The sequence below is a fragment of the Myotis nattereri genome (assembly GCF_964212035.1).
Source record: "Myotis nattereri genome assembly, chromosome: 1".
Classification (NCBI taxonomy): Eukaryota; Metazoa; Chordata; class Mammalia; order Chiroptera; family Vespertilionidae; genus Myotis; species Myotis nattereri.
In genome coordinates, this window is record NC_138075.1 from 199,388,675 (window position 1) to 199,409,064 (window position 20,390).

At 38.0% G+C, this 20,390-nt stretch overlaps 1 protein-coding gene across 11 annotated transcripts in view; it reads right to left on the minus strand.

The window, feature by feature from the left end:
- Positions 1-20,390, minus strand: part of FIP1L1 (factor interacting with PAPOLA and CPSF1) — a 96,085-nt gene that overhangs the window by 69,095 nt on the left and 6,600 nt on the right. For 7 of the 11 annotated variants that reach the window (XM_081088660.1, XM_081088659.1, XM_081088657.1 and 4 more), the window contains 4 exons: positions 19,726-19,829; positions 14,743-14,807; positions 14,128-14,235; positions 13,552-13,682 (listed from right to left, as the gene is read on the minus strand). In XM_081088660.1, the coding sequence (XP_080944786.1) occupies positions 13,552-13,682; positions 14,128-14,235; positions 14,743-14,807; positions 19,726-19,829 (408 nt within the window). Of the gene's footprint in view, positions 1-13,195; positions 13,265-13,551; positions 13,683-14,127; positions 14,236-14,742; positions 14,808-19,725; positions 19,830-20,390 lie in introns of all 11 variants that reach the window. The other 4 variants (XM_081088654.1, XM_081088650.1, XM_081088656.1 and 1 more) reach the window with 1 other exon arrangement.

The window sequence follows — 20,390 nt, forward strand, 5'->3', positions numbered from 1 at the left end:
GGGACAGCCGACAGCCTCCTGCGCTGCCCCACGCCCAGCAGGGTCACGGATCCAGGTCCCAGACCGCGGACAGCCTTGCCCACTGCTGCCCGCCTTCAGTATGCAAATTAGCCGCCATCTTGTTGCTTCAGGGTGGGAGTCCCCACTGGGGTGTCTGGCCAGTCTGGGTGAGGGGCTGAAGGCCGTTTTCAGGCTGGCGGGCGACTGAAGCTCCCAACCTCTTCTTTTTTTCATTCTGGGATTTATTTACCTTCTATGGCTGTCACTGGAACTGAGAGCCGGCTTTAGCTCTGAGGCTCGGCTCCAGCTCTGAGACCTCAGCTGCTGAAAGCAGGGATCTGGGTTTGTTTGGATTCTATAATTGAAACACTGTTGCGGTCCTGCTGGCTGAAACCCGGCTGGCTGAAAGCAGGTTTCTGGAGATTGTTTTGCTTCTATAATTGCAACACTGTTTCTTAGAGTGCAAGCTCAGAGGCCGGCAGCAGCAAGCGGGGAACCTTGGCTTCCTCCTTCACTGGAGCAAGCAAGCCTCCAGTTCGCTTCAGCTGCCTGGCTGCCGGCTGCCATCTTGGTTGGCAGTTAATTTGCATATCGCCCTGATTAGCCAATGGGAAGCATGTCGGAGGTACGGTTAATTACAATGTCTATTATTAGATAGGATATCAAACTCAAGCATTTATCATTATGTCCACTCCTAAAAGCCAGGTCAAACCCACTGACACATCTCAACCATTCTACTAAATTAACTTGTATTTCTGCTTTGGTCTCAACTGTCTAAATTCCACCCTCTATATACAGTCAAAGCAATCTTATTAAAGTATAAATGAATTCATGTCTCTCCCTGTTCAAAATTTTCTAATAGTTTTCCAATGCAAAAAGAGTAAAAGCTAGCCGAAACCGGTTTGGCTCAGTGGATAGAGCGTCGGCCTGTGGACTGAAGGGTCCTAGGTTCGATTCCGGTCAAGGGCATGTGCCTGGGTTGTGGGCACGTCCCCAGTGGGAGATGTGCAGGAGGCGGCTGATCGATGTTTCTCTCTCATTGATGTTTCTGGCTCTGTCTCTCTCCCTTCCTCTCTGTGAAAGATCGATAAAATATATTTAAAAAAAAAAAAAAAAGAGTAAAAGCTAAACTTCTTATAATGGCCTGCAAGGATTTACATGGTATGGATTTGCAAACCTCTCCGACCTTATTTTCCTCTATTCCTCCCCAACTTATCTTTATTATGCCTACTCATAATGGCCTTTAACACAATGTATGCGGGAAGCGTATTTATACGTTTTACATATTTATATGTTCTACCAGTGTAGTAGAGCGTGGGACACGTATTAATACTTTTTTATAGACTAGCGGTAGAATGCGGGTAACGTATAAATATGTAAACTGAAGTTACCGTAATTTTACTGAACGTTGCCATTTGCGAAAAAATTAGCAAAAATGGCCCGCGCCACCTGTTAGCGCACGATAAAAACTACCCGCAAACAATGTGTTAAAATTTTTTTTACCTTATTCCTCTTTGTAACAACTTTTGCACTAGATATTCCTTTTACTTGGAATATTCTCTCCCCAGTTTGTCTCATGGATATCTCTAATCATGCAACTATCGTTCAAATGTCTTCTTGTTGTGGCCTTCTCTAATCATTCCTAAATAATCTCTATCCTATTATCATTTTGTATTTTCTATAAAGAATTTCTCATTAGTATCATTATCTAATCTATATCCCAACTACGGAAAAACAGTGCCTGTCATGCAGTAAGTGCTTAATATATTATATGTCATTTGACTAATTTGGGATTCTGCTGAAATGTCAGTTCTCCCAAGTTTTTAATAGGACACAGAGGTTATAACTAATTTTTGGCATTACCTAATTAACACCTAAATTATCCATGAAGTCAGATAAACTCTAAGATACAGAATCTAAGTATGTCTAAAATGTTCACCTCCCCTCAGCACCCAACCTGAGAGACTTCCTTGCACAGTCAATGCTCAATTAAAAATTGGGATGGGGGAGGAGGAAGGGTTGGAAAAGCAGAAGAGGAAAGGAAAAAAAAAAAAGAGCATAAGTAAAAGAACAGTAAGAAAATGTAGCAGCAAGACAGATACATTTTTAAACATGTAAAAATTGCTTGTGTTTCTTCAGTTTTCTTTTCTTTTTAATTTCTTCATAGTATATTCCTTATATTAAACAATTCTGAAAACCACCATTTTGGCAACCTTGCTAATCTACTTCCATTATCATTATCTGCTTGTTTATCTTTAGGATTGCACTCAGGATTATGCTCACTCAAAATTTGTTTAATCAGAACCTACTATTTTTTCACATGATCTAATTTTTTACTAAATGACTGTAAGACACCATGGGTGATTTTCTAAAAACAAATTCATGTCAGAGCTTACATGTACAAACAAAAGTTGACTGAAGTCTGTAACCCTGAGAAGCTGAATATTTACCTAAATTATGCTACCACTGTTCCAAAATTTAAATTATTTTGTGAAATTTCCTTCACCTGCCCTACGTAGCATTTTTTATAAAAGTTTGACATTATAAACAAAACTAGAGGCCCGGTGCACAAAATCCGTACATGGTGGTGGGGGGGGCCCTCAGCCCAGCCTGCACCCTCTCACAATCCGGGACCCCTTGTAGGATGTCCTAAACTGGCAGTTGGACATCCCTCTCACAATGTGGGACCACTGGCCTGCCAACCTGACCGCCCCTAACCACCTCTGCCTGCCTGCCTGCCTGATTGCCCCTAACCGCCATTGCCTGCCTCATCACCCCTAACTACCTCTGCCTTGGTCCCCACCACTGCAGCTTTTTCCAGAAGGATGTCTGGAATGACGTGGGAAGGTGATTCGGCTATCTGGTCTAATTAGCATATTATACTTTTATTATTATAGATAGTATCAAAATCCCAAAATAATGGATTATGAAACTATTTAAAGTATTATTTATATAAAAACTTTACTAACCTACGCAAATATTGACCATACTAGGGGCCCGGTGCACGAAATTCGTGCACTGGGTGTGTGTGTGGGGGGGGGGGGAGTGTCCCTCAGCCCAACCTGCCCCCTCTCACATACTGGGAGCCCTCAGGCCTGGGCTGGGGGCAGAACCAGTGATGGGGGGAAATGAGGGTCCCCTGCTGGGCGGGAGAGCGGGTTGGGGGTGAGTCGCCCTGCTGGCCCGTGTGATCGGTCCCGGGCGACCACCGGCACTCACACCCCCAACCCGCTCTCCCGGGTTGAGAGCATGAGTGCAGGCAGACGCCGCAGCCGCCCCGCCGGCTCGCGTCCCGGTTTGCCGGCCGGATCGGGTCCCAGGCGACCGCTGGCACTCACGCCCCCAACCCACTCTCCCGGGTTGGCGGCGTGAGTGCGGGCGGACGCTGCAGCCACCCCGCCGGCCCCGCGTGATCGGGTCCCGGGCGACTGCTGCAGCCGCCCCGCAGGCCCGCATGATCGGGTCCCGGGTGAGTGCAGGCGGATGCCGCAGCTGCCCCGCCAGCTCGCGTCCGGGTTTGCCGGCCGGATCGGGTCCCGGGCGACTGCTGCAGCCGCCCCGCAGGCCTGCGGGATTGGGTCCCGGGCGAGCACCGGCACTCACACCGCAGCCGCCCCGCCGGCTCACGTCCGGGTTTGCCGGCCGGATCGGGTCCCGGGCGACCGCTGGCACTCACGCCCCCTACCCGCTCTCGCGGGTTGGCGGCGTGAGTGCGGGTGGACGCCGCAGCCGCCTCACCGGATCGCGTCCAGGTCTACCAGCGGGATCAGGTCTCGGGTGACTGCTGGCACTCACACCCCCAACCCGCTCTCTGATGGCGCTGTACCATCCTGCCTGCAATATGCAAATTAGCCACCATCTTTTTTGGCGGTTAACTGCCAATCTTAGTTGGCAGTTAATTTGCATATCTCACTGATTAGCCAATGAAAAAGGTATCGGTCGTACGCCAATTACCATTTTTCTCTTTTATTAGTATAGGATAATGTTAAGGTGAAAAAAAGAAAAGTAGAAAAGCACATAGAACAGTGATGGCAAACCTTTTGAGCTCGGCATGTCAGCATTTTGAAAAACCCTAACTTAACTCTGCTGCCGTGTGACATATAAAAACTTTTTGATATTTGCAACCATAGTAAAACAAATATTTATATTTTTGATATTTATTTTATATATTTAAGTGCCATTTAACAAAGAAAAATCAACCAAAAACATGAGTTCGCATGTCACCTGACACGCATGTCATAGATTCACCATCACTGACATAGAAAGTTTCAAGATGGCAACAGAGTAGGTGGATCTCACTCACACCTCCACTCAGAACCAAACTAGAAATAAAACTAATCAGGGAAGCAATCATCTTGAATTACCAACTAAAGACTATCTGAAGAGGAGACTTATAATGAAAGACTGGCAGAAGAAACCACCAAGAAACTACAACTCTACGGCAGTTTGCATGCTGTGGCTGGGGTTCAGCCTCATAGTCAGGCAGCCTGAGGAAAGATCCCAACAATGAATGGGCCAACAGCAATCAAAACCCAATAACAAAAGCAGGGCCCACATAACACACACAAGGGACATTCCTAGAGCACACAGCTCAGGAGATCAAGGAGACTGCACCACTGGGTCCCAAAGGGCACCTACTACGTAAGGCCACATCATGAAGATGGGGAGTCACAGTGGTTCTATCTAGTACATAGGAACAAACACAAAAAGAGAGTCAAATGGGGAGACAAAGAAACAGGCCCCAACTGAAAGAACAGAAGAAATCTCAAAAAAAAAAAAAAGGTAAATTAAATGGAGCAAGTAATTTATCAGATACAGAGCTTAAAGTAATGGTAATAAGTATGCTCAAAAAACTTAGTGAAAACCACAACACATGAAAAATAACATACAAACCATAAAAACTAACCAGTCGGAAATGAAGAATGACATCAAGAATACACTGCAAGGGCCCAGCTGGAATGGTTGAGCATCATCCTCTGCCCAAAAAGATTCCCGATCATGGAACATACCTGGATTGCAGGTTGGATCCCCGGTCGGGGTATGTATGGAAGGTAACTGATGTCCTCTCTTTCTCTCCACCCCTCTTCTCTCTAAGCATGTCCTCAGGTGAGGATTTTAAAAAATATGATTAAAAACTGGGCAAAAGAACTAAGTATTTTCCCAAAATGACACCCAAGTGGCCAAAAAAAAAAGACTACACTGAAAGGAATAAAGTAGGTTGGATGAAGCAGAGGATTGAATCAGCAATTTAGAAGACAAGGTAGAAAACAAACACTCAAAACAGCAGAAAAAAGAAAAATAATTAATCACAATGAGGATAGTTTAAGGGCACTTTAGGACAACATGAAATGTAAAAACATCAGCATCATAAGGGAGCCAGAAAGAGAAGAAAGTGAGCAAGGGATAGAGAACATGTTTGAAGAAATAATGACAATAAACTTCCCTACCTTGGTGAGGCAAAAAGTCACACAAGTTCAGGAAACACACAGAGTCCTAATCAAGATGAACCCAAAGAGACCCACACCAAGACATATCATAATTAAAATGGCAAAGGTTAAAGACAAAGAGAGAATCTTAAAGGCAATAAGAGTGATAGTTAAATATCTACAAGCGAGTTCCCATAAGGCTGGCAGCTGATTTCTCAACAGAAACACATCAGGCCAGACGAGATTAGCATGAAGTATTCAAAGTAATGAAAAAAAAAAGACCTGCATCCAAGACCACTCTATCCAAAAAGCTATCATTTAAAATTTAAAATAAAGAGCTTCCCAGACATAAAAAGACTAATAAATAAGTTTATGACCACCAAACCAGCATTGCAAGAAATGTGAAAGGGTCTGCTTTAAGAAAAAGATAGAGGAACACTGGTATAAAGAATAAAACGGCAATGCAACATCTGATTAGGGGTTAATTTCTAAAATATTCAAAGAACTTAAAAAACTCAACACCGGGAAGATAAACAATCCGATTAAAAATAGGCAAAGGACCTGAATAGATACTTCTCCATACAGATGGAAATAAGTATATAAAAGAACTGTTCAATGTCACTAATTATCAGAAAAATGCAAATTAAAACCACAATAACCTATCACCTCATACATGTCAAAATGGCTATCATCATAAATCAACAAACAACAAGTGCTGTCAAGAATGGAGAGAAAAGGGAACCCTCATACATTGTTGGTAGGAAGGCAGACTGGTGCAGCCACTGTAGAAAACAGTATAGTTTCCTTAAAAAATTAAAAATGAAACTACCTTTTGACCCAGTGATACCACTTCTGGGAATATATCCTAAGAATACTGAAATACCAGTTAGAAAGAATATATGCATCTCTATGTTCATAGCAGCATTATTTAAAATAGTCAAGTTCTGGAAAGTGCCCAAATGCCCATCAACAGGGGAATGGATTAAAAAAGTTGTGGTAAATTTACACAGTGGAATACTACATGGCTGCAAAAAGAAGGAAGTCTTACCTTTTTCAATGGCATGGATGGACCTGGAGATTATTATACTAAGCAAAATAAGCCAACAGAAAGACAAATACCATCTGTGTATTTGTGGAATCTAATAAACCGATGAACAAGATAGAGTCAGAGGCATGGATACATGAAACAGACTGACAGCAATCAGAGGGGAGGGGAGCAGAGGGAAGGAGAATGGAGGGGACTGGATAAACGAGGTGAAGAGATTAGCCAAAGAACATTTATGCATAGCACAGTGATGGCGAACCTATGACACGCGTGTCAGAGGTGGCACGCGAACTCATTTTTTTGGTTGATTTTTCTTTGTTAAATGGCATTTAAATATATAAAATAAATATCAAAAATATAAATCTTTGTTTTACTATGGTTGAAAATATCAAAAAATTTCTATATGTGACACGGCACCAGAGTTAAGTTAGGGTTTTTCAAAATGCTGACCCGCCAAGCTCAAAAGGTTCACCATAGCTGGCATAGCACATGCACACAAACAACAGTATGGCAACAGCCAGGAGGGAAGGGAGGAGCAGAGGTTGGATGAAGGTGGGTAAAGGGAGGAAAAATGAGAGACACCTATAATAATGTCAAAAAAGGAAGGAAGGAAGGAAAGAAGGGAGGGAAAGGATGGGGAAGGAAGTAACCACATAACTTAATTATCATAATTTTGTTACAACAAAAAGATTGGGAGAGCAATAAAATTTAGGACTTTGAAAGCAGATGAAAAAATAGTAACTGATTTAGCAGACCAAAGAAAACTGAATCCTAAATCAGTGACAAAGCAATGATAATTTTCATGGCAGGATCCCAAAGGTTCAGGAACTGACAACATTCCAATCACCCAAGTGTAAATCCTCTAATTAGAATACTGGAATTTTTTCTCTGAAAAAACCAGTTACCACAAAAAAGGAAATTAAAAAAAAAAGGAAAACAACCTAAAGACATCAGGGGCTCTGAGAAAAGCTTAGCCCTACTGCAGGGGTGGGGAACCTTTTTTTCTGGCAAGGGCCTTTTGGATCTTTACAACATCACTGAGGCCCGGTGCATGAAATTCATGCACTCGGGGGCAGAGGGTGTCCCTCAGACTGTCCTGAGCCCTCGCACAGTCTGGGAACCCTCAGGAGATGTCCAACTGACGGCTTAGGCCCGCTCCCCATCAGTCAGACATCCTTAGTGCAGCCGCAGAGGAGGGAGAGGCTCCCACCACTGCCACTGCACTTGCCAGCCCGGCTTCTGGGCTTCTGGCTGAGCGGTACTCCCCCTGTGGGAGCACACTGACCACCAGGGGGCAGTTTCTGTGTCGAGCATCTGCCCCCGGTGGTCAGTGCACATCATAGCGACTAGTCATTCTGCCGTTCGATCAATTTGCATATTATCCTTTTATTATATAGGATTCTTGGGCCATACAAAATTATCAACTAAAAATTAGGCTGCTATATTTGGTTAAACATTTCATTAACTCACCCCTAATGTCTTGACAGGACTAAACCAAATGATTTCTCAGGCCTTATATGCCCTGAGGGCTGGACAGTCCCCACCCCTGCCCTACAGTAAGGCCTACATTCTGCATGTTATATTCATTTGCACAGAGCTTCCAATCACGTTTTTGGTGGTCAACTCTCTCATGGTTGAATGGCCAAGGCACAATAAACATTTGAGAAAAGTCGAAGTAGAAGCCAAATATAATAAACTTAAAACATCAACTTGAAGCCCTGTCCAGGTGGTTCAGTTAGTTGAGTGTCATCCAGGTTGGGGGTTTCATTCCCAGTCAGGGTATATACTCAGGTTGCAGATTCCATCCCCTATCAGGATGCATATGGGAGGTAACCAATGTTTCTCAGATCAGTGCTTTTCCCTCTCTCTCCCTTCTCTTTCTAAAATCGATAAAATCATATCCTCGGGTGAGGACTAAAAAAAAAAAAATCCACTTTAAGAAAACAGACTATGCACGGGGAAAAAAAACCCATCATTAATATTAATATATTGTGAGAGACAAAGGGGACAAAAATATTGCATCACTGCATGCATGAACAAAAACAGGATGCTACAGTTAAATATTGAAGACAAATCTTCTTGGCTATCTATAATAATAAAGGCATAATATGCTAATTAGACTGGATGTCCTTCCGGATAAAGTTGCGGTGGGCGGGGCTGAGGCAGACACGGCCACCATGGGGGCCAAGGCCCTTGCCCAAATTTTGTGCATTGGGCCTCTAGTTAACAGTGTAACAGCAGAAATGAAAAAAGTACATAATAGGATTGTAAGGTTGAAGATATCTCCCAAAATATGGAAGACAGATATAAGAGGAAAGATACAAAAATGAAAAGGCCAACATAAGAAGTCTAATATTTAAACTGGGGGTCCAGAAGGCAGAAGCAAGTAGAAAGAAACTTAAAAAATAATAGAAGAAAATATTCCAGAAGTGAAGGGTATGTGCTTCCAGATTAAGAGGGTATAAATGAATGCCTGGAACAATGGGTGATAATAAGCCAAGACACATAGTTATGCAATTTGAGAATACTGGTGACAAAGCCCTTAAATACTTTCATAGAGAAAAATTATGTATGTGCACTCATGGACATAAAATATTTTAAGAGAAGGATGTGGTCAATCTTTTCTTACACATACATGTTACCCATACCCACCAGTAACTCCTCTTTTGCCCCTTGCTCCAAATTACATAATTACACAATTATTTTTGTAGCCAATTGAGTGACTATTTTTATACTTATTGAACTTGACCTTCTTTCATTTCACTAAAAAAACCAACACAACAATAAAACCTATTTGTGAAGTATATAAAAGACTTTAAGAATATTAAATGTGTATCATCACGAAGCACTATAATAAACACATGGAGGGGTTATTTGTACTATTTCTCTCATCTTGTTAGTATGTTTGAAAATTTACTTAATGAAAAGTAAAAAAAGTTAAGGAGGCCAACAGGTTGCTTATCTCCAAGGATAAAAAAAAAATCTTTGCAGCAGATGTAGATATTAAAATAACTTACAATTCCTCAATCTGTTGTTTTGTCTATTTAGCAGATTAAGTTCGGATCCTAGTTCATTTCATTCCCACAGTACTATAACAGCTTCCTACCTGGTTTCTGACTCCCTTCTCTCCCCCTACAGTATACAACTTACTCTGGTGCCAGTTTTTTGTTTTGTTTTGTTTTGTTTTTTCTATAAACCAGATTTGCCCATGCTATTCTACTCAATTTTCAAATGGCTTCCTATCGCTTACACAAATGTCTGGTAGGCTAGTTTAAGATTAAGGTCTTTCTCATCATGGCCAGGCTTCTCTCCTATAGTTTCTCTCATCCACCTCCATTCTCCTTTCATGCGCTATCTGGTTTTGTTCATGTTGCTCTCTCTGAGAACAATGTTCTATATTCCCTTTTCTCCTAATAAAAGCTCTCTCATCTTTCAATTATGACCTCTCTTATCTTGCTTGACTACACAATACAGGATAACTCACTCTTCTCCTTTGAACTCCCTACTGTACTTTGTCAAAGCCATCAACTTAACAGTTGTCACAATATATCGTGGCTTCTTCATAGGGACACTTCACTTAGATCATGAGCCCCTTATGTGCATGGCATTCATCATAAGCTCCTTGAACACAGAAACCGTCTTTCTGTAACATCTAACACAATGCTAGGCACACTGGAAGTGCTCAGATATAACAAGAAAGTTGGCGAAGGTATTTTTCTTCTTTTTCTCACCAATCCTAATAATTCCAGTTCAAATGGTGTATAAATGCATAAGAGCTTAGACTTTCTTTACCCAACCACAACACAAAATGCAGTCAGAATAGTGTTAACTTATTAAATCACTCTCCTGTTCACAATAGGCTGTAACTCCTCGAACTCATACTCTTTGTTTCTAGGCTTTCTAGAATTCAACCACATTCCACGAAGCCATCTCTCTTCTCCTTTCCAAAAAGAATTCTCTGATCCAATACGATTAATATTTAAATAATTCTCTCATTTACTTCTACTTAATTAAGACACGTTTCTTTGTCCAAGCCATTTCCTCAATCTCCAATATGTTTTCTTCTCTTCTCCACACTCTCAAGGCTCTGATTATAATGAAATATATTTCTCTACCATTGAAGCCAACTTTAAACTTAATACACATACACACACACACACACACACACACACACACACGCACCACACAAAACACACACCAGAAATAGAATGAACCAATGCAATTTCTAATACAAAGTACTTCCTAACTCTCATTTCTCCAATTTCTATAGCATTTTGTCTATAAAATATACATTTTAATGCTACAAAATTTGCCCCCGCATATTTGAAATACCAATTACATCTTAATTTTTTTTGTACTCTATTGCAGAATAGATAAGAAAGAATCCCACAGAAATCTGAACAAGGATATTTCTTAAATTTAAGGTGACAAACTTTTCTGAAATTCAATGTAAATCAAATTGTAGCCTAAAAATGCCAAACACTCTCACACACCATTATTTGCAGATTTTGAGCATTATCAATAAAATATATCCTACAAACCACAATATACATAGAGAAAAAAATGTGAGCCACACATATTAAAATACATACCCTATTTATTTTTAATAGGTAAGTAATATTTAACCACATTATTGAGACAGGAAAAGTCCTTAGACTACACCGATCAAATTCATGCTCTTATTCATTCAGAATCTAATAAATCAGAATGAAACAATGACTTTCTCTCATATAACCTAAAGAAACTTCAAAAATAATTTTTCAATAGACAGTATGTATATTAAAAAACTCATTCACAATGGCTACCTTCAATATGAGACCAGTCCCTAGGAGTTTCTTTTTTGCATTTTAGTTATGCAGTTCACTGCAAAAAGACAAAGTATATAGAAGCTGGCAGTTTACAAAGGAAGTTCTCAATTCTGTTAGAAGAAAATACAAAGCACCACTGCAAATGAACTATTTCATCATCAAAACAACTTTTCTATCTATTCATTGTAATCATATATAACCACTAGAGGCCCGATGCACGAAATTCATGCAAGAGTAGGCCTTCCTTCCCCCGGCTGCTAGCACTGCCTTCCCTTTGGCACCCGGCAGGCACCAGAGACCCGGGCTTCCCTCACTGCCCCGGCTTTGTCCAGAAGGACATCCGGTCTAATTAGCATATTACGCTTTTATTATTATAGATCAGTATCTAAATAAGTAGATATCACCAAAAAGAACCTGAAGACCACTTAAAATATGAAAAACAGCATCACACACTTTCAAAATAGTTACAGCAGAACAAGCAGCAAATACCCAGAGTAGAACATATATTACAAGTTAAATTCTGTGCAGAGAACTGTGTCCAGCAGAGTAGCTATATCTGTGACTACAGCACATGCATAAGGCACTATTTCAGTGGACAGAGCTGCAGTCCCAAAAGAGGCACAAAAAGTTCCTGTCCAAAGATTTCCCTAAATATACAAACCAGTCTAAAAGCCACTCCCAGTCTTAATCCTAGTGTCATTCAATACAAGTATCAAGAATTAAGAATTAAGGTCAAGAAAGCAGTACACAAATAGGTTTTAAGAAGAGTAGGTGGCTATGTATTGCAGTAGTATGAAAATACATTATTCTTTGGATTGGGTCTGTGATTATATGAAATTAAGAAGTCAGAAGTTGCCAAAACCGGTTTGGCTCAGTGGATAGAGCGTCGGCCTGCGGACTGAGGGGCCCCAGGTTCGGTTCCGGTCAAGGGCATGTACGTTGGTTGCGGGCACATCCCCAGTGGGGAGTGTGCAGGAGGCAGCTGGTCAATGTTTCTCTCTCATCGATGTTTCTAACTCTCTATCTCTCTCCCTTCCTCTGTAAAAAATCAATAAAAATATATTTAAAAAAAAAAAAAAAAAAAAAAAAGAAGTCAGAAGTCAAGACTTGACACCCATGTGGTAATAGTATCAACATGCAAGTCCCTCACTAAACCCTACTCCTCTTTTAAGTATTAATTTAAAAGTCAATGGTTTTATCCTATTTAATCCTATTTTTTCTCTTATGAGAGACTCAAAGAATGAGGAAGATTTTTGATCTATCTTAAAGTACACCAATAATTTCAGTGTCAAGCTGATAATAAGCCATCTTCCTTACCATTTTTTAAAATAAAATTAGGAAAAATAGCCCTAGCTGGTTTGGCTCAGTGGACAGAGCTTCGGACTGCAAACTGAAGAGTCCCATCAGGTTTGATTCCAGTCAAGGGCACATGCCTGGGTTGTGGGCTCAATCCCCAGTTGGGGGTGTGCAGGAGGCAGCCAATCAATGATTCTCTCTCATCATTGATGTTTCTCTCTCTCTCTCCCTATCCCTTCCTCTCTGAAATCAATAAAAATATTTTTTAAAAATATTAGGTAAAATAAATCCCTAAATCTGATAAAGATTATAGCGTGATCTACAATGAGCTTAACCTGCTGGCGTGAACTATTATCTCCTACAAACATATGACTCAAAATAAAATTACAACATACAGCAAGAATAGTTTTACTTGGCAATTATTAGTATAATAGGCTATAAATTCACATGCTTACAAAAGTGGAGATAAAACAACAATCAGCAACTTTGTAAGTCACCAGGAAGCTGAAGGTTTGGAAAAAAGGAGCTATTCCACTTTATTATTGTTCTTGAGTAGTGGATGGAAGCAGACTCAAGAACAAAAAAATGAGAGCAACCAAGGATAATTTACTAAAATTCACCTTAAAAAGATTGAATCTGCCATCTTGGATCTCTGCACCTGGTGTAACTTCCATAGTACAGTCTTCGGCCTAAGTTAAATAACATTCCCCATTAAGATACCACATAATTTTTAATTGATAGGCCATATAAAGACAAACTAGCTGTGGCTAGTCTGAGACTTGAAACGAAGAACATCAGAAAATCATTAACATAAAACTGAAAGGGAAGAAAGGGAAAAAACCCAACATGGTAACAAGAACATAATTTTTAAACTCATATAGCTTTTAGCTACCTTTGCAGAAAAAAGTGACTTATTTAGAAGTAAAATTGGTACAGTAGAAAGTGCTGGGGTATTTTGGAACATTTTATTAATTACCGTAATTTTATTTGTAGTAGAGGTAACTGGTATAACTTCAAGTCCCATTCGTATCCTCTTTTGTTTTTCACAGTAAGCTTTCCAGGTATCTTCATTAAACCCGTAATTAAAATAATCAGAAAGATCAGCACCTAAAGATAAAACACACTTTTAGTATACAAATATTTCAATTCTATGTTTTGCAGCATATAAAATGTAATAAACTGTAAAATATAAATTTAGAGTTCTATTAGTCTAGTCTTATCACCCTTTCTAATTTTACCAGCTCTCCCAATTACCATAAAGCAACAGAACTATAAGAACTTTTTATCAGAACTATTTCCTTTAGAAATGCATTGTAATAAAACAATATGCAGGTCTACTTTAATATAATGCTAGGCTATCAGCAAGATTTAATAAATTCATTATTATTAATGATTAGTTTATTACAGTAATTCATTATTACTCTCCTGAGCTTAAGACTACAAAAATGACATTAAAACAATAATATTCTAAATTGATACTGAAAAATACTTTCTAATGACTTGTTTATTCTACAAATCTTTTGAAACCGATATAATCCATCATTAATCTTACCAGGTTTACGCCATGGCTTATCTTCAAAAGAATCCAAATCTACCTCCGAGAGTGGAACTCCATTAATGCTTCCAGGTGCATCAAGGTCTACTCCTTTGACTTTTGTTCCTGTTTTATAAAATTACAAAATGGTGAAGGAGCTACATTAGCAAGAGGCTGAGAGATACTCTGACGCCTTTTTACTGTTGCTAGCACTCAATATGTCTAAGGTTCCAAACAAAGCATTAGAGTAATGCTTACCATAAATAAAAGTTAAGGTCAAACTTTATGGTAGAGCTGTAACATAAAATGGATAGAGACTAGCGACTTGTTATTTACAATAAGGGATTCCTGTCCCACTAGGAAATTGCTAACTTCCATGTTTTAATCAGCTTTTGTACATTCTGTGAGATAAGAAATGCTTTTACCTTTTTAAACGGTTGTATGACAAACAAGTTAAAGAAACAAGCAAAACACCATGGCAGGAATCCTATGTGGCCCATATAGACTAAAATAATTATCTAGCCCTGTGATATATGGTCAAACTGTTATTTTTAATTGACCTATTACAACCTATCACCTACTCAGACATATACCTTATTTTTCTACTGATGCAGCTGCAAATAAAAATTTTACCTGTAGTTCCATAAACTCTACCTCCTGTCTTGATGTTAAGATTTACAGGTGCTGTACCATAACTCCTAAAAACAAAATAAAAATTATCCTGAGAAACTTAAACAGAAACAGCAATACATTTAATTATACAATCACATAGTAACTGAATAAACTGACAATGACACAATTTAGAAAATGTTTTAAACTAATTTAAGTCTGTCACTTGCTCAATAAAAGATAAAAATATTGTTTAAAAGTGTGACTTGTTTTCCATCTCAAAAACCCACCTGCCACTAACTCAATATCCCACTACAGCACACTTCACAGAAACTTTGGCTGGGAAGAAAATAAGAGTTTGCATGCTTTGTCTTCATTTCCTCATCTAGCTGATGCAACATACACAGCAATCCTGCAAGAATGAAATTTCTCTACCTTATTCCCAAATACAGTGTTCTCCCTTTAATCCTTCCTGCACTTGATACTGTTGATAAATCCTCTTTCAAATACCCATGGAGTACATCCGTCCATAAAATGAATTTTCATGAAATTCAAAAATAAGTCTAGAATAAAAGCAGAGCAGTGCTTGGTGGTGGTCTGTTGTTAATGACTACAGAAAACAAGAGGGAAGTTTCTAGAATACTAGTGATATTCCATATCTTAATTTGGATGGTGGTTACATGAATCTATACACTCTAAAAAATTACTGAGCTACATCTTTTTTAATGTAGTATAGCATACATGTGATCGAGGGGAAAAATTCAGAGTCACACAGACTCAAGTTCAAATACAAGTTTATTAATTGTATAATCTTAGCCAAGTCACTTAACACCCCACAGACCTTGTATACATTTTCTTTAATGAGCTTATAGATACTTCCCTGCTTTTCCATATAATGCATTCTTATGTAAGAGTAGGAAAATCAAATATACTGACCAAAATAGGCTTATACATTATTGGGGAGGTTAGGGAAAAGGGGACAAAAGAGAGTAGGTAAGGAAGAAGGCTCCATTCCCACAGAGCAAATAGGTATTAGTAAGACCTCAAGTTATAGACAATGTTTTCAATGACATATTCTCACATTATATCCATATTTTTTAACTTGGTTCTTTACCCTAACAAGTTTAGCTAACTGAACTTTCCTAATAATTTCCACCTTTTGGTCTCCAATGTACTAAATTTGAGACCTAGGTTATTCACTTATATAGTACTGCTATGTACTCAATAAACTGCTCTAGAAACCTCTAAGTCATTGAGTCCTTTTTCTCCCTCTCCATCCACAACTAATCAGTTACCAATTTATTTCTAATTAATACTCAAATATACCTTATTTTCCCATTCATCCCTATACTACTGCTGTTGGCTTAGTTTGGATTATCTCATGTGGACAATCAGTTTGACAACTAATATCTAACTAGTTTATTGCTACTATTTATCTTTGCAAATAAGCTGACTTGCCTAAAAAAACCTTCAAAGGTTCCATGATAACATAGCAAAAACAGTCTAACTCCCTTCTCAAATAGTTTCGACCATCCTCTCTCATTTACCTTTATCCTTCAGGCATGTGGTTCCTTAAACCATGCTTGCATTACATCTAAACAGTATCCTCTACCTAAATCATTTTAACTGAAGAATTATCCAAACAAGTTAAAATAGCCCTCTAACATCTTCCAACACCTGTAGGCTTAAAGCAACTCTCCTCCCAAAGCTTTCAAATCATTTTGCATATGTTCCTACTCTTGCACTTACACTCGCTAAAAGTATTGCTCTGTCTTCCTCACTAATTCCGATAAAAAAAGGACTATTATATTATTTTTTACTAGAGGCCTGATGCATGAAATTCGTGCAAAAATAGGCCTTCCTTTCTCTGGCTGCCAGCAGGCACCCGTGACCCAGGCTTCCCTCCCAGCCCGGCTTTGTCCGGAAAGATGTCCAGTCTAATTAGCATATTACGCTTTTACTATTATAGATAACCCCATCATCAATTAGTACAATGCTAAACTGTCTTTGAAAAGTGCTTAATGAAAGAATGGATGAATCTCAAAGACATAGCTAAGAAACTACTTCTCTATACAAGATATTGTTCCTAACAGCTTTTCTTCCTACTGTATAGATAAAATGAACTTTGTAGCAAAAGTATGTTGTCAAAAAATTCTATTTTGTACTTTCTAAGAGCTAACAATAAACCAATTCAGTATTGTTTCTCAAACATAATTTGTTCTTTAAACATGCTTGTGAAGTGTACACAAAGTAAATAGCCACTAAATTTAATTTTCTCACTGGTTTTCTTTCAGTTTTCAAGGAATATATCTTGAATTATCAAAGTTAAATAAGTTTTATACCCTTCAGAAAGATCTGTAGCTTATTTTGAAATGCATTAAAAATACATTTTAAAAATAAGATTGAGGGTTCAATACAAGGTCAGGGCGCATACCAGAAGTAACCAATCAACATTTTTTCTCACATCAGTATTTCTCTCTCCCCCTCCTTTCATCTCTCTAAATTCAATAAAAAAAACAAATCCTCAAATGAGGATTTAAAAAAACACATTAAAAAACAAAACACATTAAATGCATGGGTGGATGTGTGTGTATATATCTATATATCTCCATCTAGCCAGGTATATATGTGTGTATATATGTACGTGTGTGCGTGTATATGTATAGTATATTATAAAGCAAACATAGAAAAATGTAAATTGTATAACCTAGGTAATGAGTAAATAAATGTTCACACTTCAATTCTTTCAACTTTTCTGAATATTTGAAAATTTTCATAATCTAATGTTGAGGAAAAAATATCCATATGGGCAAAAAATGTTGGTAAATTTCTTTGTTAAATGGCATTTAAATATACAAAATAAATATCAAAAATATAAATCTTTGTTTTACTATGGTTGCAAATATCAAAAAATCTCTATATGTGACACAGCACCAGAGTTAAGTGTCACTTGTTTTAACATGTAATCTACCAGGTCAATAAAGAGTTATTGAATACTTACTAGATGTAAGGCAATATAAGGAATAGAAAAATTCATAAACCAAGATTTCTACTCTTAGGGAATTTAGAGTTCAAACATGTATAAACATAAGTAGAATTTATGAACTGGAAATTGCCGTAAGAAATAAAGTTCAGAGAAAGTACTATGGGAGTCTGTGCATTTAATATCTGCATGTGATTCCTACCAAAAATTGGTCATATTAATAAAAGAAATCACCATTTGCTTTAATTGTTCTATACTTGCAAATACAAATTTTATATAAAAGTACTTGCTAAATACGCCATGAGTGGTATATCATATTAAAGTGTTTCTTTTGCATAATGCAGATGGTAAATGTCTACTAGCCTAGAGGCCTGCTAACATATTATAAGCCCAACACTATTTATTTTAAAAGTGGGGATAAAGAGAACTTCAAAAGTTATCTACCTCATCCTAGCCAGTGTGGCTCAGTGGACAGAGCATTGACCTGCGACTAAAGGATACCAGGTCTGATTCCAGTCAAGCGCACATGCCAGGGTTGTGGGCTTGATCCCGAGTAGGGGGCCTACAGGAGGCAGCCGATCAATGATTCTCTCTCATCCTTGATGTTTCTATCTCGCTCCCCCTCTCCCTTCCTCTCTGAAATCAATAAAAATATATTTTAAAAAATAGTTATCTACCTCTAACGTAAGTTATTTAGTCTCTTCTCAACCCTGCTCCCAAAAAAGTTGCTAGGGTTTTAAAATTACACAGGCAATCATTATTATATTGTAAAATTGACTCCTGAAATAAAAAACTTTTGAAAACAAAGGCTCTACTGAAGAGATAAAATGCAGGGGTGGGAAAGAGTAGGTTTACAGTATGAATATAGCAAACAATTTATTCTTGTATTATTATTTATTACTTATTATATTATCATCAGTATCATTATTAATAACCTACTTTTGCCCACCCATCTTCAAATGTACTGATGTGTACTGTATATATATGTATTGGTTGATTCCAGATAAGGCTGCTTAATAAACTATATAGTACAATTAATGAAAAGTTTATTTTATGTGTCCAATGCACAACTACATTACACATTCAAACTAAAAACACATATAACCTTGATTCTTATGCTACCACCAAAACAAAATCACAACCTGTACTTTAATATATTCCCTTCCAATATTTCCGTAAGATTTTATACATACTTATTGAGTCACTCGCTTGATTCAGAATTTTACTGAAAAAAGTCTATAGGATAATTGATAATTTAAAAAAAACACTATGAAGATCAAAAAGCAATACTTTTGATATTGTTTTTATTGGACAAAAAAATTAAAAACCTAAACTCAGCTTTGGATAAGTAATAAAATCGCAAAACAATACAGATACAAACTTCAATTTAAGGTGTTCTAATTCTACCTAAAGAATTTGTTGTATTCAATTCATTTATAAAAACTTTAATTTCAGAAATCAAAAATACTGCTGATCCCATGTAATTTTACCTAATTATCTTTAGAAAAGGAATACTGTCATGGTGAAATTCCTTTTATCATGAGCTGCAATTAAAATATAACATATATTGCCCTTGCCAGTTTGGCTCCATGAGTAGAGTGTCAGCCTTCGGACTGAAGGGTCCCAGGGTCGATTCCAGACAAGGTCACATGCCTGGGTTGCGGGGCTTGATCCCCAGTAGGGGGTGTGCATGAGGCAGCCAATCAATGATTCTCATCACCAGCGTTTCTCTCTCTCCCTTTCCCTCTCTGAAATCAGTAAAAATAGATTTTAAATAATAATAACATTAATTTTAGGTGTACAGCCTGATGCAATATGTTTAAATTGCAAAGTTTAGTTAACATACATCACCACACTTAGTTACAAATATTTTTCCTTATGCTGAGAATTTTTAAACTCTATTCTCTTATCAACTCATGGTAAGATGCAAAAATATAAAAAACAATTAAATCAACCACTGATGGCTTGATATAGGCATACTACCTTTGCTTTAGTCACACAATTGTTACTTAAAAATAACTTACCCATACTGTGGTGCTCCGGTTTTAATGTCTCCTATAGTGACATGAACATCATCCTCATCATCATCACTGTCGCTATCACTATCATCTTCAGTCTCAGTCACTTTCTATACCAACATAAACAATTATAAAATACATTCAATAATCCATTTCAGTACCTGACATGAATGAAAAAGTAACCGTTTTGTAATTAAGCTATAGATTTACAGAAAAAAGTTACAAGCTCACAGAACTGATCCTTATTTCAACTCATTTATAACTTCAATACTTTACATGATAAAAAGGATAAGAACGCGAAAACCTTTTTTCACCATCATCTTTTTGTAAATAATGTATTTTTTTTCTATCATTTATAACTGCTCCCCTTGCAAAAAGGATCTAAGACAATTTACTAATATATAAAGAAGATAAAATTATTAAAAAGTATTTGAGAAATTCTTGGTGAAAAGAATATATAAAGTTAAGAGGAAAACAATTTTAAGAGTCACAGTGTCAAGGTTAATATCCACCAAATAGCCCTGGCCAGTGGTAGAGCACTGACCAGAGAACCTAAAGGTTGTGCATTTGATTCCCAGTCAAGGGCGCATACCTGGGTAGTAGGGTCCTTACTGGCCTAGTAGGGGGTGTGTGAGAAGCAACCAAATGTTTCTCTTCCCAGCCACTCTAAA